The sequence below is a fragment of the Sus scrofa genome, chromosome 9, assembly GCF_054392235.1.
Source record: "Sus scrofa isolate SSC_HxYL_T2T_F1_AM1 chromosome 9, Sscrofa_HxYL_maternal_Yorkshire_Landrace_v2.0, whole genome shotgun sequence".
NCBI classification, from domain to species: domain Eukaryota; kingdom Metazoa; phylum Chordata; class Mammalia; order Artiodactyla; family Suidae; genus Sus; species Sus scrofa.
The window spans coordinates 85,789,132-85,811,152 of NC_139391.1; the positions used below are offsets into that span (position 1 = coordinate 85,789,132).

General features: G+C 35.6%; 1 protein-coding gene across 8 annotated transcripts in view; it reads right to left on the minus strand.

The window, feature by feature from the left end:
* Nucleotides 1-22,021, minus strand: part of THSD7A (thrombospondin type 1 domain containing 7A) — a 446,288-nt gene that overhangs the window by 49,924 nt on the left and 374,343 nt on the right. For all 8 annotated transcript variants that reach the window (XR_014815883.1, XM_084977147.1, XM_084977145.1 and 5 more), the window contains 2 exons: nucleotides 12,661-12,855; nucleotides 10,934-11,197 (listed from right to left, as the gene is read on the minus strand). Coding sequence is in view for 7 of the 8 variants with exons in the window: in XM_084977147.1 (XP_084833273.1) it covers nucleotides 10,934-11,197; nucleotides 12,661-12,855 (459 nt within the window). In the remaining variant the exon portion in view is untranslated. The remainder of the gene's footprint in view (nucleotides 1-10,933; nucleotides 11,198-12,660; nucleotides 12,856-22,021) is intronic.

Here is a 22,021-nt window from a genome sequence, read left to right on the forward strand (position 1 = left end):
TGTGACTATTATTTCTTCTATCATTCCTTCTACCTACTATTTAGTTAGGTAGGGAGAAGCACAAATATGTGATGAATATTATACAGTAAGTTTGTGGCCTGTTTGTCTCTTATTCCTGATTTAGTTATTCTCAATGGTCTATTTATTTCCCAGAAATGTGACACAGAGGGAAGGGCACTGTCTAGAAAAAAGAAAATATACAAGCCTGACTGTGGACCAAATATAACTACAAATATTGTCTCTAGCTCTTCACTCATTCATTCATTCTACAAATATTTACTGAGCACCTACTGTTCTAAGTGCTTGGGATACATGAATGAATAAAATAGCTCAAGATACCTTTATCAATCTACATGTTATATTATACAGTAATGCATGCTTTTGAAATACAAAAAGTAGAGCAGAATAAGGGGTTTGGGGATAGCCGGGTAGGGTTGAAGAGCAGCATGATATAATTCTATCACTTATGTTTAAATGAAAATCTTGTATACATGTTCCTTGCATAAGCTCGATTACCTCTAAGAGTCTTCAAAATATCGAGGTTAAATGATATAATTTTAAAAGGTTCCAGAAATACTACTTTTTGTTCTGTGAAATTTTAAAAATGATTAACTTGAGGGAGTTCCCACTGTGGCTCAGCAATAACCAACCCAACTAGTATCCATGAGCATGTGGTTTCGGTCCCTGGAGCTGCTCAGTGGGCTAAGGATCCAGCATTGCTGTGACCTGTGGTGTAGGTCGCAGACATGGCTTGGATCTGTTATTGCTGTGGCTGTGGTGTAAGCTGGCAGTGCAGCTCAAATTCGACCCTTAGTCCCCTAGCCTGGGAACTTCCATATACTGCAGGGTGGCCCTAAAAAGCAAAAAAAAAAAAAAAAAAAAGATGAATTTGAAAAGCACCTAGTACTATGTAGATAGGTACTCAATCAACTTCTAGTGGATTTCTAACAGTGAGTAGGAAATGTGCAATTTGGTTTTTGAGTGATCTATAATCTGCTGCTAATAGCAACGTCACCCAAAATTTTATACCAAAAATAAATATACATAATTTGCATTACAATTTTAGGATAGAGGATGCCAAAAATGTATTTATATATCAACATTTGTGCAGAAACTATATTTAATACTATACATCAGGATGGATGAACATTATGTGGTTCCCAAGGTATATTTTAAGATTTGATTTTTGGAGTATGGACATACTGCTTTTTTTGGTACAGAGTCTATTACTATAAGAAATTCCAGACATAACAGAATTGTGCCTTGGATTTCAAATATTTAAAAAAAAATAGTGATCACATGAGAAATGACCTAAAATAATATACTTAAAATGATGAAAGGCAAACTGTTTTATCAGTATCATAACTGAAAATATGATCCACAGATGGACAGCACAGATTAAACAGAAATTCCATAAGGTCACTATTGAATAGGACAGGGGATTAGTGTCTCTGCACTGCATACATGTGGGGATCAATTTTATGTTTAAATTGAAAGCAGGAAGAGACTTTTCTTGAAAGCCACTTTAAAACCCCATTTCCATCCCCTTCTGGAAAGCTGATTTGGCTGAGAAAAGGCAGCGGTCATAGAAACTACAATTTAGAGCATGCCTAGGACAGAAAGCCAAAGTAATAAATAGCATTCCACTAACATGATCAGGATTGACAGAACATCAGTGTAATTCCAAAGAAATCAGGTAAGAGAGAGTCAACTTCCTCAGACCTTACTTTGAGTAAAAATGTTAGTAAACACTAAAAGACCCCATTGGACATCCATCATAGATCAAATTTAATGAGAAAGTGATGCTGGACAGACACAAAGACCTAGACTGAAACAGTTTAAAGATCTTAGATTCTTTCACAAGTGCCATGAAGTTCAGTGGTACCAGAGATTCATCTTTTTCTATATGTGCTTTCCTTCTAGAATACAGTACTGCATTCTTCATGCTTTGAATTGATAGTGCAAAGGCAGGAAGTTTACTGCCTTTGGCCAATTTCAATTTTTTCTGTACTTTTACATTTTGTTTTTTGTCTTTTTCGGTCTGGACCCATGGCATATGGAAGTTCCCAGGCTAGGGATCAAATCAGAGCTGTAGCTACCAGCCTACACCACAGCCAGAGTGACACAGGATCCGAGCCATATCTGCAACCTACACCACAGCTCATGGCAATGCTGGATTGTTAATCCACTGAGCAAGGCCAGGGATTGAACCTGAGTCCTCATGGATACTGGTTGGGTTTGTTACTGATGAGTCACAATGGCAACTCCTACTTTTTTTTTTTTTTTTTTTTTTAAAGGGACCAAACATTTTTGTGAGTCAGAAGATATTTAAAATTTTTTTCTAAAAATAAGATTAACTGTTAAGTGGCTTAATGAAATTTCATGCATCTAATTAACAGATCAGGGTAAAATGAGAATATATGAGAGTCATTCTGAAAGCTCACAGGTTATGCTCAAAACAAATGATTAACTGGTGATTCACTAAGCATAACAATTTAAACTGTGAGCAAACACATACTATAGTTCAGGAGAAACACATATTTAAAGTGATCTTCATTTTTACATTTTAATGACTAATTATGATCTACATTATCATCTCAGAATGGGAAGTGCATTTACATTTTTCTGCTATCTAACTTATAGCACCTATGTTATTTGATATAGAAAATAAAAACCTCAATACTCTTAGAGAAGTTTTTCAAAGCATACTAAACCCTTTTTACTTATTGTTCTAAATGCATGGGATAATCTTAAACTTAACAGTACAACTATTTTAACCTAAAAATAATTATATCTAGAGCTTCAATACAACAGATTCTTATAATATGGGCTTATATTACTAGACTTTGATAAAATGGTAATTATGAGATGAGGTAAAAAAAAAAAAGTCAGGATTTTGGGAAACTTTTTTGTGGGGACAGGTTTAAGAGATTCCATAAATATGTCACCATGATACTCCATAATGGTTTACAAATGTGAGACACTCCTATTTATTCATGATGTTTTTCTGAACCATTTAATAAAACTGGAGGAGCAGTGTTCCAAGAGCAGAAGTTATTTCAGCAAGGTTGGAGTCTAACTACCATGTACCTCCCTCCCAGTGATTTGACTCATCTTCTTTGATCAGCTCCATGAAAGGAAGAGGATCACTGTCCAGTATTTGCAAATATGTGATATCCATAATATAGGCTGACCCACTGTTGACTGTTCTCATTCCATTATGAAATGAAAGATACATTAAAATAAAAGAATGAAGAAAGCGGGATCAAGATGGCAGAGCAGTAAGATGTGGCACTCACTTTCTCCCACAAACACATCAAAAAGATAAAACCATCTATATGTAGAATGATTCACACAGAACATCTACTGAGTGCAGGAAGAAGACCTTACACTTCCAAAAAGGGCAAGAAACCTTCCATGTAACTGTGTAGAACAAAAGCAAAAAAGAGAGTGTGTGGGGGGGGGAAGGAATCAATATGGGACCAGTAATCCTGAGAGGGAGCTATGAAAGAAGAAAAGAATCTGCACCCTGCGAGGCCGCCTAACTGATTGGGAGATCAGCTGGGATGGAGGGGAAACCTCAAAACCTTGGAGAAAAGTACAGCAGCTAGACTGAGGAGGGCAAAGAAGAGACAGAGCCACACAGACCATTGGTACTATCACCCAGGACACAACAGCCCAAGACACTTGGGCAGGGGCTGTGTACTGAGACTCAGACTTCAGAAGTCATTTCCTAGAAAAGGACTGGGGTTGGCTGTGTAAAGACAGCCTTATGGGGTGGGAAGCATTGTGCCACAGCTGAGAGAGTAGAAGGAGGAGGCCTGGGCCCACAGGAGAAGCAAGGGGCCATTGTTGGAAGGGTGAGAGGAGGATGGGTGGGACCACCATAGGAACATCTTTCTCTGTGCATTCGAGGGTGCTCAGGTGTCAGGGGCAAACTGCGCAGCCATCTCAGACTCCAGAGGTGGTATGACCCACCACCACTAGGGAGTCCTGTGAATAGTCACCACTTGTGGCTCCAGTCATCGTGAAGTTTGCTTCCAAGGAGGGCACTACAACTGAGCACCCCCTGTTGCCCTTACTCCCCTGGGAAGGCACATGTTCTGCCATTGCTGACATTGTTAAAGGCTCTGGGCACTCCATCTACTTTCCTAAGGATCACTGCCACTGCTCAGGGCTCTATAACCAGGAGAAGCCTATGCTTTGGCTTCCCCACAGGTCTTCACCACTGTCAAGGGTCCAGTAACCAGACACTGGCTACAGGCCCTGCCCATTGCCTCTGTCTCCCGAGAAGTATGCACAGGCCATACACAGGCACACCCCCTATCAAGGGGATACAGTCTGCACATGCTGAGGAAAGAGAGAGCAAATATCCAAACCAAAATTAGCCCCCATGCCAAAGAAACCAGTAGGCCCTTACAAGCTACCCAGAGGTGCTCTTGCATATAAATAGCCCTCTGAGACTATAGTAGATAGTTGTTTTCCCTAAACTCACAGAATAAGAAAAATATAAGCAAAAGGAAGAAGCTCAAGAACTACTCCTAGTTAAAAGAACAGGGTAACTACCTTGAAGGAGCAAATAATGAAAGAGACCTTTGAGTCTAACAGACACTAATTTCAAAAAGGAGGTAATGAAAATACTGACAGAATTAAGAGAAGATATGAATAGTAATGCAGATTATTTTAGAAAGGAACTAGGAACTACAAGGAGGAGCCAAGCAAAACTAAAAAATTCACTTGCAGAGACAAAAGCTGAATTAAAGGCACCAAAGAGCAGAATAAATAACACAAAGGATTGAATAATTGACTTAGCATATAGAATAATGGAAATAATCCAATCAAGACAGTAGACAGAAAACCAAATTAAAAAAAGAAAGAAAACAATATAAGAGATCTATGGGATAACATAAAGTGGGCCAATCTACACATAATAGGGATTCCAGAAGGAAAAGCAAAAGAAAAGGAGATTGAAAACATATTTGAAGAAATTGTCCGAAAACTTTCCAAATCTAAAGGAAACGCATATCAGGATTCAGGAACTATGGAGGGCCCCAAACAAGTTGAACTCAAACAGACCTACACCACTATAATAAAATTTTATTATATTTTATTATAATAAAAATGGCAAAAGTTAAAGATAAGAAGATTCTAAAGACAACAAGAGAATAACAAAGAGTTAATTATAAGGGAACCCCCATAAGGCTATCAGCTGATTTCTCTACAGAAACTCCACAGGCCAGAAAAGAGTGGCCAGATAAAGTTCTAAGAGGGAAAAATTTGGAGCCTAGAATACTCTACCCAGCAAGATTATCATTTAAAATAGAAGAACTAAAGAATTTCTCCAACAAACAAAAACTAAAAGAAGACAGCAATACTAAACACATTCTAAAAGAAATACTGAAAGGTATCTTCTAAATAGGAAAGAAATGAGAAGACGTAGGATGGAGGAAATCATATTTGGAAAGTAATCACTTAAACCAGTACACAGGTCTAATGGGAATTAAAAAAAAAAAACACAACTTATTTGTAAAAGTGATGATGAGCACAAGGAACAGAAAAAGGATGAACATGAAGGTGTAAAAAAGGACATGGAAATCATAAAATATGGGGAAGGAAAGTAAGAAAATCTTGACTCTTTCTTTAAAGAATGTGTTTAGACCTTTATGACTATCAGGCTAAGACATGAAAATACAGGAACTGGTTAACATACTTGAAAAACAGGGCAACCACAAATCAAAAGCAAATAATAAATTCACAAAAACTAAAGAGAAAAGGACACAAGCATAATAAAAGAAAATCATCCAACCAAAAAAAGAAAGGAACAAAGGAGAAACATAGAATCAATTGGAAAACAAGGTTTAAAATTTATCAACAATTACCTTGAATGTCAATGGACTGAATGCTCCAATCAAAAGGCGTAGAGTGGCAGACTGGATAAAAACACAAAAGCCTATAATATGCTGCCTACGAAAGACTCACCTCAGGGCAAAGGACACATATAAATTGAAAGTGAGGGGATGGAAAAATATATTTCATGTGAATGGAAATAACAGGAAAGCAGGAGTCACAATACTCAATTCAGACAAAACAGACTTTAAAACAAAGGGTTAGAAAGACAAAGAAGGACACTATTTAATGATAAAAGGATCCATACAATAAGAGGATATTACAATTGTCAATATATATGCCCCTAATACAGTAGCACTCAAATACATACAACAAACACAAAAGGAGAAATTGATGGGAATGCAATAATAGTAGGAAACTTTAAGAACCCAATCAGATCAATGGGCAGAGCCTCTAGACAGAACATCAATAAGGCAACAGAAATCCTAAATGACACAATAGACTTAAATGATATTTTCAGGACATTACATCAAAAAAAAACCCAGAACATACATTCTTTGCAAGTGCACATGGAACATTCTCAAGGATTGACCACACATTGGAGCACAAAACTAAACCACAACACATTTAAAAGTATAGAAATTAAGTATCTCCTCTGAACACAATGGCATGAAATTAGAAATCAACCACAGGAAAAGGAATGAGAAAAAACTGACTGCATGGAGACTAAACATGCTACTAAAAAACCAATGGGTCAATGAAGAAATAAAAAAGGAAACTGAAAAATACAAGACAAATGACAATGAAAACACAACCATTCAAAATCTATGGGACGCTGCAAAAGCAGTGCTTAGAGGGAAGTTCACAGTGATACAGGCTTTCCTCAAAAAAGAGGAAAAATCTCAAATCAACAACTTAACCTACCACCTGAAAGAATTAGAAAAAGAACAAACAAAACCTAAAGTCAGCAGAAGGAAGGAAATCATAAAGATCAGAGAGGAAATACATAAAAGAGAGATTCAAAAAACAATATAAAAAATTGATAAAACCAAGAGATGGTTCTTTGAAAGGGTAAACAAAATTGACAAACCTCTGCTCAGACACACCAAGAAGAAAAGAGAGGGAAATAACCCAAATAAACAAAATAAGAAATGAAAAAGGAGAAATTGCACAGGATACTGCAGAAATACAAAAAACCTTAAGAGAATGCTATGAACAATTATATGCCAACAAGTTTGACAACCTAGAAGAAATGGACAACTTTCAAGAGACATACAGCTCACCAAAACTCAATCAAGAAAAAAATAGATCATCTGAACTGACCAATCACTGAAATGAAATCAAATATGTAATAAAAGCACTCCCTACAAATAAAAGTCCAGGACCAGATGGCTTCACAGTGAATTCTACCAAAACATACAAAGAAGAACTTATACCCATACTTCTTAAACTTTTCCAAAAGACTGAAGGGGAAGTAACACCCCCAAAGATATTCTATGAAGCCACTATCACCCTAATACCAAAACCAGACAAAGACACTACCAAAAAAAGAAAATTATAGGGCAATATATTTGATGAATATAGACACAAAAATTCTCAACAAAATTTAGGCAACTCAATCAAACAACACATAAAAAAGATCACACATCATGACCAACTGGGATTTATACCAAGTTCACAAGGATGGTTCGACAAATGCAAATCAATCTATGTCAAACACCACATTAACAAAAGAAAAATCAATAAACCACATGATCATCTCAATAGATACAGAAAAAGCATTTAACAAAGTCCAACATCCATTCATGATAAAAACTCTTACCAAAGTGGGTATAGAGGGAACTTACCTTAACATAATAAAAGCCATTTGTGACAAACCCACAGCCAATATAATTCTCAACAGAGAAAAGTTAAATGCCTTCCTGCTAAAATCTCAAACAAGGCAAGGATGCCTGCTCTGACCAATTTTATTCAACATAGTATTGGAAGCCCTAGCCATAGCAATCAGACATAGTGCAAGAAAAGAGGTAAAACTGTCACTGTATGCAGATGACATGATACTATACATAGAAAATGCCAAGGAGTTCACACAAAAACTACTCAAATTGATCAATAAATATAGCAAAATAGCAAGGCACAAGATTAACACTCAGAATTGACTGCATTTCTGTATACCTACAATGAAATACTAGAAAAGGAATATAAAAAACAATACCTTTTAAAATTGCACCCCCAAAAAATTTAATACTGAGGAATAAACCTGACTATGGTGGTAAAAGACGTATATGCTGAGAACTATAAAATTTTAATCAAGGAAATTAAAAAAGATTCAAAGAAATAGAAAGATATTCCATGCTCCTGGATTGGAAGAATTAATAAAGTTAAAATGTCCATACTACCCAAAGCAATCTACAGATTTAATGCCATCCCCATCAAAGCAACCATGACATTTTTCACAGAACTAGAACGAACAATCCAAACATTCATATGGAACCATAAAAGATTCAGAATTTCCAAAGAAATCCTGAGGAACAAAAACCAAGCAGGAGGTGTAACTTTCACAGACTTCAGACAGTATCACAAAGCTACAGTTATCAAGACAGTGTGGTATTAGTCCAAAAACAGATATACAGACCAATAGAATAGAATAGAGAGCCAAGAAATAAAACCAGACACTTATGACCAATTAGTCTTTAACAAAGGAGGCAAGAATACAAAATGGGAAAAGGACAGTCTCTTCAGTAAGTGGTACTGGGAAAACTTGACAGCTGCATGTAAATCAATGAAACTAGAACATACCCTCATAGTATGCACAAAAATAAACTTAAAATGGCTGAAAGACTTAAACATAATACAAGAGATCATAAAACTCCTAGAAGAGAAAATAGGCAAAACATTTTCCGACACCATACAAATGTTTGCCTAGCTCAGTCTCCCAAGACAATGGAAATAAAAACAAAAATAAACCAATGGAAACTAATCAAATGTACAAGCTTTTGCACAGGCAAGGAAACCATAAAAAGCAAAAAAACTAAAAGACACCCATGGAATAGGAGAAAATATTTGCAAATGATGTTACTGACAAGGGCTTAATCTCCAAAATATACATACAAACAACTCATAAAACTCAAGAACAAAAAAACAAACCTAACTGAAAAATGTGCAGAAGACCTAAGCAGACATTTTTTTCAAAGAAAACATACAGATGGCCAATAGGCACATAAAAAATACTCAACATCACTAATTGTTAGAGAAATTAATAAAAAATGCAATGAGGTACCACCTTACACAAGTCAGATGGCCATTATTAATGATTCTACAGGAGTTCTCGTTGCGGCACAGCAGAAACAAATCTGACTAGGAACCATAAGGTTGCAGGTTTAATCCCTGCCCTTGCTCAGGGGGTTAAGGATCTGGCATTGCTGTGAACTGTGGTGTAGTTTGCAGACATGGCTCGGATCTGGCATTGCTGTGGCAAGGATGTAGGCCAGCAGCTGTAGCTCTGATTGGACCCCTAGCCTGGGAACCTCCTTATGCCACAGATGCGGTCCTAAAAAGCAAACAACAACAACAACAACAACAACAATAATTCTACAAATAACAAATGCTGGATAGGCTCTAGAGAAAAGGGAACCCTCCTACATTGTTGGTAGTAAAGTTAATTGGTACAGTCACTATGGCAAACAATATGGATGTTCCTCAGAAAACTAAATAATAGAACTACCATATGATCCAGCAATCCCACCATGGGCATATATCTGGACAAAACTTTCATTGAAAAAGATACATGCACACCTATATTCACTGCAGCATATTCACATTAGCTGAGACATGGAAATAACCTAAATGTCCACTGACAGATGAATGATTAAGAAAATGTAGTACATATACGCAATGGAATACTACTCAGCCATAAAACAACAAAATAATACCATTTGTGGCAACATGGATGCCACTAGAGATTCTCATCCTAAATTATGTAAGTCAGAAAGACAAATATCCTATGATATTACTTATATGTTGAATTTAAAATATGGCATAGATGAACCTATCGACAGAACAGAAATAAAGTCACAGACACAGCAAACAGACTCACGGTTGCTGAGGGCAGGGGGAGGGGGTGGGATGAACTGGGAGTTTGGGGTTAGTAGATGAAAACTATTACATTTAGACTGGATAAGCAATGAGGTCCTGCTGTATAGCATAGGAAACTATATCCAGTCTCTTGGGATAGACCATGATAGAAGATAATATGAGAAAAAGAATGTTTGTATGACTGGGTCAGTTTGCTGTATGGCAGAAATTTTCAGAACATTTAAAATCAACTATAATACAAAATTTAAAAAATAAATTAATTGATTTTTAAAAAGAATAAATAAATAGTGCTTAAGGCTGACTGTATTAATACTTAGAGCCAAAGAGTTCATTACATAGCCTGGTCATAGCCACTCTTCACAAACTTTTGGCAACTCAATTGTTATCACAGTATTTTAGCTTCCTTTTTGTTTTCATTTTTTGGTTGAGAAAAAAAAAAGTTTCCTAAATGTTATGTACCTTTTTCTGGTTTTGTTTGTTTTGGCTAATCTCAACCCAATGAGGAATAAACAAGAAATGTTTGAGTTTCCACCTATTACGGCTTTCAATCTTTCTTTTCTGCCACTTTGACATCTTAGGCACATTCCAAATCCTGCCAGTTCCATTATTAAAAGTCTGTTTAGTTTAACACTTTATTCTCAAATTAAATTCACATCTCCCTCTTCCCTTTTTTCTATACACAGACTTTCTACGGATCATTGAGCCTATTCAACAGACTCTGGATCAGTCCCAAGGAGATCTCTGGCACTGTTTTTGCCTACATGAATGTAAGCCTTCCTTATCACCAATTTTGGACTTAGTTGTCAACTTCTAGACAACAAGTGCCACCCAATGTCCTGTTGCACATAAATGATATAGTGTGGTGTCTGATGATGTTCAATTTAGGACACATTTCTGTAAACTTTCTTTTCCATCCATTCTGATACACATGCATTTTACCTCCACCTCCAAAGATAGCAAATGTGTTAAGAGTAAAGAAAAATTGAATTACCATGGCTGTTACATCTGGATGTCTCCACGAGCCTGCCATTTTGATCGTAGCAGGCCATTGCTTGGTAACGATATCCTTGACCACATTCCTTGATGTCTCCTTGTACTTTCATTCCCAGTAAGACTTCCACTTTCCCCTCTGGTAAAATGCAGTCAGACCAGTTCCCCACAGGCTGTGCATTATACTTGTCACAGGGACAATACTGAGTCTCAATCAGGGGGTACAAATGAGAATTTTTACATTTTTCCTTCTTTTTACTTTTTCCTGTAGAGAAAAATAAGTTGGAAAATATCATTATTAACATCCCCAAGTTTTTTCCTTTTCTAAAGCTCCTTTCTCCATTTTTAACCATATTCAACAGCAGCCTCTAAATAAATGCTATTTTCTCACTCTGTAGTGACTTCTATGTAGGCTTTTGTTAGCACTGAGTGCTTTGCATAGTGAATTTTTTTTCTTATTTTCTCACTTAAAAATAGCCTACTTTGAATAAGGCACTGACTATTGTGCTAAATTTTACACTCTTCATATGGATTAAAATCCTCTCAAATGATCATGTGCTGTCACTGACTGAGGAGTCTGAGGTAATTGCTTAAATCTCTCCTTTATAATATTAGCAAAAATATGAAATGCAGAGAGACAGTCACTGTGTTGGCTTGCACAATTAACTTTTTTTTTAATTTCAAATAAATGGTATAGTTACATTAGGATTACAATTCAGAAAATGGGGCTTCTGCATTTACTTTCCTGATTGTGATTTTCTATCTTTCAGTGATTCTGAATAACTATTTTGACACACTGGGTGATTAACATAGGAAACAATAATATTCAAAATGAAAATATTTAATATCACCATAAAATATTAGAAATGGCTTGTATATAAATCTAAATAAATTCCCTTTTAAAATAAAAAAACTTGAATGCAACACTAATATGCACCTGAAAAATAATATATCATTATTTTAATTAGATCATATATTTTATATTATCATATATATTATATACTTTTAATCATAGTGCATATAACCAATTACATATGTTTTCCATATATTTACCTCTTTTGTAAACTGTTTTACATAGTTTTTGATGCTTTCATTATGACAGATAGTTCATTTTATAACTTTAAATTCTGAATACTCTACTTGTACCAGTATTTTTAGACTTCTTTTGCCACTGACAATATTTTTGAATGCATCAGAGTTTAGTTCAGTATGATGACTCCTGCTCCTGCTCATTATATTTTTTTTGTCATTTTGACTGCCTTTTTAAAATGTAGTTTTCAGATACAGAATTGATATCATATTTCTCTTCTAGGATAGGAAAGATAATCTGGAGCTGTGACAGTGAGAATGGGTTAAGAAAGTGAAGGGGTAACCTTTCCTCATGTTCTTAAAAAACTTCTCCAAGCACTTTAACAGTCTGTAGGCAATCTATCAAAGGTACATGTTTAAACCAAAAATTAATCTACCATGTATTGTATAGGGAGACAGAGCTCAATTTTCAAGGCTACTTTTTCTTTCTACTAAAAGTACATAATGCATCTGTCACTGCCAACTTACATTAACATAGAGCTCTGAATCTCTTGCTGTCTTAGGTGTAAGTATTGCAATAATAATAAGGCACATCTGTGCATTTTCCAAATATATTGTCAGAACTATCTTGGTCTAACTTTTTTTATTGTGTTTTTCTGCCTTGACAAGTGTTGTCTTTGGCACACCGCTTATTCTTACCAACAATAGTGCGCTTTCTGGTCCTAACTGCTCCACAGTCTCCATTGCATGAAGAAAACTTGGACCAGCTGGTAAATTGACAGTCATCTTGGCAGGGGATCTGGCAAGCCTGGGTGAGGGCTGGCACAGGGCCCGCGTTCTGGAGGCACTCATGGATGCTAGCCTGTCCTCCATCTTGCTTTCGACAAGTAATGGCTAAAGGGAAAGCAAAAAGCTATTTACAACAAATTTGAATGTCTGTAATTACTCTATAATTTAGGAATTAACCTAACATTTCTTACTCATTCAGAGGAATCTTCTTTTTATTCTTTTTTGCAGCAGAAATCTGGTAGGTGTGTTCCTAATAATTACAGTAGTCATTAAATTGATTGTATAAGATTTTTAAAATAATAGATAACCCTCACTGATTTTTGTGACACATAAAAAAACATATATATACACAGCAGCTTTTATTAGATGCTATTAAGGATTTCAAATCACATGTGGAGTATATTTAGAAATGAATTATTTAAGAGACAAGTAAATAATACATGGGTTCTGATAATAGTTTATCTTGAACACAGGCTATTCACAGAAGTTCTGGGAGACACCACATACCTCTCATAGTTGTTTTTATATCATCGGCCACTCTAGGATTCTATATAGTAGGGTCTTAATGATAGCAAATTGTTTGGAAGGTTTGGGTGGGGAGAGAACCCTTATGAAGCTTATCTTGATGCTCCATTTGCATAGACAGTATGTTTAAAAAAATTTACACTGAAAGATTGTTGTGGCGGCTTCAGAGCAGTTGATGGGCAAAGGCAGTTTCAAAGTCCCCCAAAGCCTCTGCCTAGAAGTTCTTCACATGCAGATAACAATCATGAATTTATAGTGAAGACAAAAACTTTGAGCAATCTTAATCTATCATACCATAATTCACATTTCCAACAATTACATACAGACTCTCAAAAAATGGTCAAATAATTTTGGTTTTATGTATATTATTTTCCCCAAGATATTGTTCCATGGAATTTTTTAAACCAAGTCATAGTTTTATTACTTTTTGAACATAGATATAAAATTGCTTTAAGCTAACAGGTATGAAAGAAAAAGAGTGAGTCATGTCTAAGTCCTCTTTCTCCCTCAGCCATTTCCCCTGGTGGTTTTAGAAATAATTCATTTTTTTTAATTGAGGAAGCAGATGAAACACTTAGACCTTGGTTCTAAAGTTAAGTCTTCATTGAACTAGCTTAAATGGCCCAGTCAAACTGATTTACATGGCCCTTTCAGGTTTATGGTCTAGGCTGAAACTGCTGCTGATCTCTGCCCTGCTCAGGATTCTATCATCACTGAAGGAGCCTGACACTTTGATCTTGAATTACAAGTAGGGACAGAGGGCCCTAGCTTAGATACACTTTCTGGATCTGTACACTTAAATTCAACCCTCTAGTATGGGGCTGTGTGGTGGGGTGTGTAAAAAGATAAAATTTTAGCAAAAGACTTGCTCTGTGTAGGTGAACACAACTTGTTGCAACTACTGCAGGAAAAGTTACATAATTGTGCAAAGGTAGGTGAATACTCACCTATTTCTTTGCTATAGCTATCTCTTCATTTAATATGCAAAACACTACAAGGGCTGATTTTTACAAAAAAAAAAAAAAAAAAAAAAAAAGAGGTCTCTGAATTTTAAAGATAGGAAAACCTGGCTGAGTGGACAGTGGTGGTAGCCTTTATGAAGGTCATACGATGGGAAAATAATATCAAGTGCCCCAAAGAGACTCTCACCATTTGGGGAAGGAGTTGTCTGGTGCTCCGTGGTTATGGTTCCAGTGCAAGGTAGTGGCTCTCCAATTAAGCTGCAGATGAAAATCATCTGGATAGCTTTTGGAACATGTCCAGGCTCTTGATAAACTCAAACATTCTGATTTAATTTGTCAAGGGTAGGGTCCCAGGCATTAACATTTTTTAAAAAGCTACCTGATAATTCAGGGATGGACACTGCTGCTCTAATAGGTAATGTATTTTCACTGGTACCAGAAACACTTGGAATGCTATTAAAGTTGAAGATTTTCAGCTTCACTCCAGAGCTCCTGAACAAGATCTCTATGTGTAAGGTCGACAAATACACATCTTTTTTTCAAGATGCTCAGATGTTCCTTATGCACATTCAAGCTTCAGGCCCACTGGGCTGTGTATTCAAGTCATCAGGAGAGGTCGGCCTGAGACTTGTGACTGAAACTGAAAATCCTTTAGTGCCTCATCACTCTGGTACCATGCCAAGCTTTGGGAAACAAAGGCTGAATATGTGCTAATGAACTAAGAGGAGTTTAACTCGGAGCTCACAGGGGCTTCTACAAGGGGTGCACCAAAAAGAGCATCCATGTAGTTTCAAAGAATGTTATGTGTGGAACAGTGAAGGAGGTCTCCACACAATGCAGTATATTAATAAGCTGATGTGATTTTGCAATTCTCTCTACATCTGCTTAAACACTTTAAATGTAGTAAGCTTGTGGGCAAAGTTGTTCCAAGAATGCTCAAGAGGAACATATTAGACTTTTACTAATCAGGAGCTGTAGGAACCTCAAGAACGATTCATTTGGAAAATAAGAAAATCGATGATACTAGAATTCCAAGCTGTGAAGAGGGTCGCACTGTTTATAACTAAAAGAAATCCACAAAACTAAATTTATGTTCTTTAAAATAAGACTACTTTTATCTACAGATCCAATTTGGTACTCTGAACTAAAGATTTAAAAGCTTGACTACGAATCTTTTAAACGAAATGAAATTGCCTTGGGTTCTCCATTAAGGTTCTATCTCTAAGGTTCTCTTATAAATTTTATTTCAGGATTGCTCCTGCCATCACATAAAGGGACACCAAAAAACAAAAACAAAGTAAAACCACTACTAACACAATCCCAGAAACAAAATAATTTCTTTTGTGCAAATCTATACTATTTACATAAATCTAAAGCCTACACACCTGCAGTACATAAAAATATGAAAAAGTATCTCAAATAATTCAAAAGAAAATTGTGTAAAAGTCCATATCTGTTCTCAGAAACCCACTCAGCACTCTGCTCCCCTTATCTGAGATTTTAGACAACATACTTTGAATGAATTACTCATGCAATGTTATCCAAACAAGTAGCAACAGTACCATTTGTACACTATGTTGAAATTTATCATACATCTCAACTTGTTTCTATTCTTTCTTGGAGGAAACACAACAATTCAAACACAGGAATGCAATCTCAAATGAACTTCCTGCTACTGGGATGAAGAAAATATAAATGTTTGGAATGGAAATCATCTGGTCTCTCAAATTTATAAATCTTAAAAATCATTTTAAAGTCACTGAAAACAGGGTGGTTTTAGTGTAGAAAAGATGTATCATCCTAAGCATGGTTTTCTAGCACACCAGAAAGCTATGTATACCCAGACGATCTGTATTTACAAGTGCAGGGTATATATCTTGTATATAATGATTATGCAGATTTTCCTTTGTGCTGAGGCCTTGTTAGCAAGATGGGCCAAAACCTATGTTGCACCATGGATAAAATACCATGAAAATTAGCATGAAAGCTTCTGAGTGAGGTCAGCATATATCAAAATAATTAAAGTAAAATTCCATATTTAACTTGAAACTGATGATATCCATTTATTTGATTTATATAAGGGACAGAAATTTTTATTTAAGTGCCATGGACAGGCTGCTTCCAGCAGGCTGAAAGCCTAGGAGACATTCATGTGACTTCCTTCTGGGTTACTTATAAATTAAGCTAGGCAAGCTCAGCCCATCAATACTGAGGAAATGATAGAAAGATAAGTAATAAAGTCAGTTTTTTCAACAACTAAATGCTCTGAAGAAGGGAACTGGAATTGTTCGATTAAAACTGAAGAGTTCCTGCTATGGGTGTGGTAGGTTAAAGGTCCTGTGTTGCCTCTGCAGTGGCTTGGGTTCAATCCCTGGCCTGGGATAAGGATCCAACATTGTTGCAGTACACGTACATAGGTTGCAGTTATAGCTTTTATTTGATCTGGAAACTTCCATATGCCACGGTATGGCCAAAAAAAAAAAAAAAGTGACTGGAGAAATATTCTAACCAAATGCAATGTGGAGACATTTATGAATCCTGATTTAAACAAATCAATTATAAGTAGACATTTTTGAGATAAGGAAAAATTAAACAGGATCTGAATATTAGATGATATTTAAAGAATTACTGTTATTTGTGTTTAATGTTATAATATTTGTTATATTTTTTAAAATTAAGTATTTATGGATGATACATATCTTCTTTGGGAATTGCTTTAATACTCCAGCAGGAGTTCCCGTCGTGGCGCAGTGGTTAATGAATCTGACTAGGAACCATGAGGTTGAGGGTTCAATCCCTGGCCTCGCTCAGTGGGTTAAGGATCCTGTGTTGCTGTGGCTGTGGCATAGGCCAGTGGCTACAGCTCCGATTAGACCCCTAGCCTGGGAACCTCCATATGCCGCCAGAAGCAGCCCTAGAAATGGCAAAAAGACAAAAAAACAAAACAAAACTCCAGCAAAATCATTTTAACTGTGTGAAGAGTAGCAGGTGACCAAGAGTGACAAATTAAAATCTGTTGAAGCTGTGTGAGTAGTAACCATACTGACAGTACTTATCTAACAGTCTCTCTACTTTTGCGTATCTTTGAAACTTCTCATAAATTTAAATTAAAAAGATTCATAAATAGAATAAATAGAGTCAATTCTGGAATGTTTTCATGTAAGTGTAATTCTGAACTATGTTTTAAAGAGGAGAATAATAAAGGTTTCTGAAATGAAAGGGAATAAATAACATTGGTCTGAGCTAAAACGACATTACTATCTGTTATGTATATGTGAGTATGTAAATGGAAGGCTATCCATGCAGCTAAGAGGTCAGTCTAATAGAATTCAGAATGGAGTTGCTCATCTTCATTTTCTCGAAGAGGAATGAAACGCTCTAATTATTCAGGATGCACAAAAACAAGGAGTTCTACTGGTCTGCAGATTCCCCTTCAGCGTGTAAGAGCTGGTTGTAATTTTGTTTCAATAATCAGAGTGAAATAAATTTTAGATCAAAAATGTGCACACAGAAGTTCATTACAGGAAACAGAGTAAGATCAATGCCCTAGTGCAGTGAAAGCTGTTGGATTATATGTAACAAAGAGTTCAAGGAGCTCTGAGACCTTATTTATTAAATTGAGCCATATTAATACGGTTTATCCCACAGCAACAGCATCTGGGCAGCACTAGAGACAGAATATGTTTAGCTGACTGAGTGATTAGAGGAGTGATTCCTTTTTTTTCCTATGGTGTTATGGAAAAAAATGACAACAGTGAGGATGAATCATGTAAAAGTAAAAAAGAAAATGCTTAATGTGAGTGGGAGCCAGTTACCAAGAGACCTAATTGTGCTTAGAAATAAGACTAAACCTATAAATAATGCAACAGGGCTCCAGTTTACTGGGTAGATTTAATGATCTTGGTCTTTCTCTGTGTGGAAGAGATTTTCACTGACAAGTTTGCCAAATCACACTTTCTAATTACGATTTGTGAACGTAACTCTGGCAGAATGGAGAGAAATGCAGTTTTCTTGTTTATTGATCCTAACTAGTTATCAATGATCTTGAGTCTTATTGGTACTCATAATATATGCAAAAGTCTTTGTCTGGGGACTAACTAGGAAATAATAATCAGCTCCCAGTAGAATAGCTCAGACCAAGGTCAGCTACATCTTCAACTGGAATCTGGGAAGGGTTAACTTATTGCATTACAATAAACAGGGCATTGAGGAAGCATCACAAAGCCATCCCAGTGTCAAGGTTATTTTACCAGCTATTTAAAAAATAGAAAATGCTAAGAGTCACTTTATGACAGGGCCCTCACAGAGATAGAAAACAAAAATCAAAATCCCCAAATCAACTAGAATGCTAATATTCAAAGAAAATCAGAGAAAGCCATTTAAAAGTAGAAATAATTCTAGATGTTTTAAATAATGGCTCATATAAAGGAAAAATACAAAAATATTGGGTGGTAGTTATTTAATAAGTATATTAGCCCAAAGAAGATTTTAAAAATCATATCTGTGCAAAATTTCTTTAAAGCAAGCTCCTTGGCTCTTTTCTACCTAGTTTTTTTTCCTACTTTAATTATTTTCATTCCTATTACATAACAACCTATGAAAATTAACAGATTAAAGTGAGTTACTGAGATAAACTGGCCCAGATACTCTAGGCCTAACCTCAATTAATGCCTCTAAGGTATAATCCTTTAAAAATAACAAAGTGGGCCAGAATTTAAGCAAAAGAGTGATGCCAAGGGCGTCAATATAGTTTAAGTCACTTAATTTAAGAATAAGATTTCAGCATATTTGCTAACCAAAAAAATGGTTACTTATATCTCACATTCTACAAATTCATACAGGTTTAATTTTGGTGGAGGGAAAATAAGAACTTTCTTTCTTATTCCTAAATTTTCCTTTTATAACTGTTTTAACCAATAAATGATGCAGTGTAAGGACTCCCAGGCCAGGAGTGTCCCTCCCATGTAAGGCAGAGAGCTGACATTTTTTCTTTTCTGTGGGCTGGGTGTGAGAACACATCTGTATCATGCTGGCCTCCACAGAAAGAGAATGATATCAGATCTTAGTGACAGGTCAACATTACAGTGGACATTCCTTGGCAAGCAAGGGGTAGAGGGGATGGGGGATTAGGATAGACAGGGTTGACCCTGGGGATTAACTCTAGTTCTAATTTACAGAAACTGTATTTGGCAGGAGATACTATCAAGATAACATAGAGACTGAGTAAGTGTAAATCTGAAGTTATTCTTATAAAATCCCAACGTCTAATCTATGATATTTTTGCATCATATTCCTGGTATTAATATGCCAAAAAGTAATAACACTGAAATTATATACATATATATACACACATACATGTATTATATATAAGCAAATGTATATACATGTATATAAATATACACATTTTATGTAGCAGTGACTGACATTGTCTTTTAGGGCAGTCCTAGAGAAAAAATAAGTAAATTGTCCAAAACTGCCATTAATTGAACCATGTCTTTTATTTTGAATGTAAATGTAATGATTAAGTCTAGCCACAGCTGCTGTGGCTGTGTTTTAATGATATACTCACTGAACAATCAATAATTTAGCCCTCTAAATGCCATCTGAACCATAGAAAAGTGAGCAGAGAGAAGAGACACTAGAGGTTAGAGTTCTATTAAAAGTTTATATTCAGTTAACTTGAATAGCATGAAGCAAATACGAGCTGTTTATACACTAAAAAATTAGATTGTGGGCATAATTTTGTGTTATTTGCTTTCTTTTATTGACAATCTCATAGAAACGATGCCTACTTCAAAGGCCCTCTAAAATTTCCCTGTGAGATTTAAGAATAATTTGTTTTAAAGTTGAAAAATCCTGTTAATTCCATCTTTAAAATATCTCTTTCTCTTCTCTCTTTTAAATTCTTTTAACCATCAGTTAAAATGTCCTGGAATACACCATTCTCGATATTTAAAGTCTTGCTAAAAGTCTTTATTATTGCTAATTTCCTGTTATGTTCTAATGTAAAGTGTTTCCACAGAAAGCATTTTTTGAAATATACAGAATGTAGTTTTTTGAAATATATAGAATGTAGACTTGGTTAAGACTGTATTTACTTGATTAGGATAGGATCTTCCTATCTTCCTATATGCTTATACCTGTGTTACTCTAACCCATTTCTGGGTAAGGCTGATTCTCATTAATCTGCTTTATAGTAAGTGCAAGTGCTGACATAGTGAGCAGTTACAGTTAGTGACCCATTAAAGAGACTCTGGAAAAGTAACTGCTTCCCACCTCCTCTGAAATGTGTCACCACAGAGAGTTTCTACAATTCCAACAATTATGGTATTAATAGCATTGAGCTAAAATGAAAGACTCATGAAATAAAATGAAATAAAAAATGAAAGACTCATGAAATAAAATGAAAGTCTATCACAGTCACTTTTGTGTTAACAGGTGGCTTTTTAAGCATAGGTGCAGGTGACTCAATAGGAGGACCATGAGGACAGCCTGCTAGGAAGCGAGTACAACAATTTAGAGTTACATTTTCTACTTGTAGGGAAAGTAAGTGTCTTTTTAGAGAAAATGAATCATAGAAAGTGAACTTATAAGTGTTCTGCTGAGTGATGCACAGTATATAGGACACATACATTATTTCCTTTCTATGTACATGTAGTAAATTAACTCTTCTTTTTGGTCCATATGACATTTTTATTTAGCTGAAGAAAGAGAAATATTATCATTTCAAAATATAGTCCATGTCAGAATGAAGGACAAGATAAGTCCTGTTCTTCTTTCGGAGCCTTGAAATACAGTGTTTTACAATTACAGCACATCTCAAATTAAAAATTAAATTTGATACATTTTGAGATTTCTTAAGATTTCCAGTTATAAGAGAAGATTCAGAGTATTTGTTTACCCTCTTTAAAAAATAATTCCCTGTGCCATACAATATACCTATTTTATACATAGCCATTTGTATCTCTTAATGTCATACCTCTGTCTTGCCTCCCATTGGTGACCACTAGCTGTTTTCTGTATCTGTGCATCTGTTTCTCTTTTGCCATATACATTCTTTTGTTCTATTTTTTATATTCCACATAGAAGTGATATGCAGAATTTTTCTTTCTCCATCACACTTATTTCACTAAGTATAATATTCTCTAAGTATATCCATGTTGCTGCATATGGCAGAATTTCATTCTTTTTCATGGCCGAGCAATATTCCATAGTGTGTGTGTGTGTGTGTGTGTGTGTGTGTGTGTGTGTGTGTGTGTGTCTGTATGTGTGACATCTTTATTCATTTCTCTATTGATGAATACTTAGGTTGTTCCATATCTTGACTATTGTAAATAATGCTACTATGAACACTGGGGTGCATGTATCTTTTCTAATCAGTGTTTCATTTTTTCCAGATACATGTCAGGGGTGGAATTGCTGGATCATAATAGTTCTAGTTGTAGTTCTTTGAGGAATCGCTATATTGTTTTCCATAGAGGCTGCACCCATTTATATTCCCACCAACAATGTACAAGTATCCTCACCAAAATTTATTTGTAGACTTTTTGATAATAGCCATTCTGACAGGTGTGAGGGCATATCTATTTGTTGTTTTGATTTCAATTCTGTAATAATTAGCAATGATAAGCATCTTTTCATGTGCCTGGTCACCATCTATACATCTTCTTTGGAAAAATGTCTATTCAGGTCTTCTGACTATTTTTTGATCAGGTTGCTTATTTTTTGATATAGAGTTGCATAAGGTGTTTATATATTTTGGATATTAACCCCTTGTTGGTCAT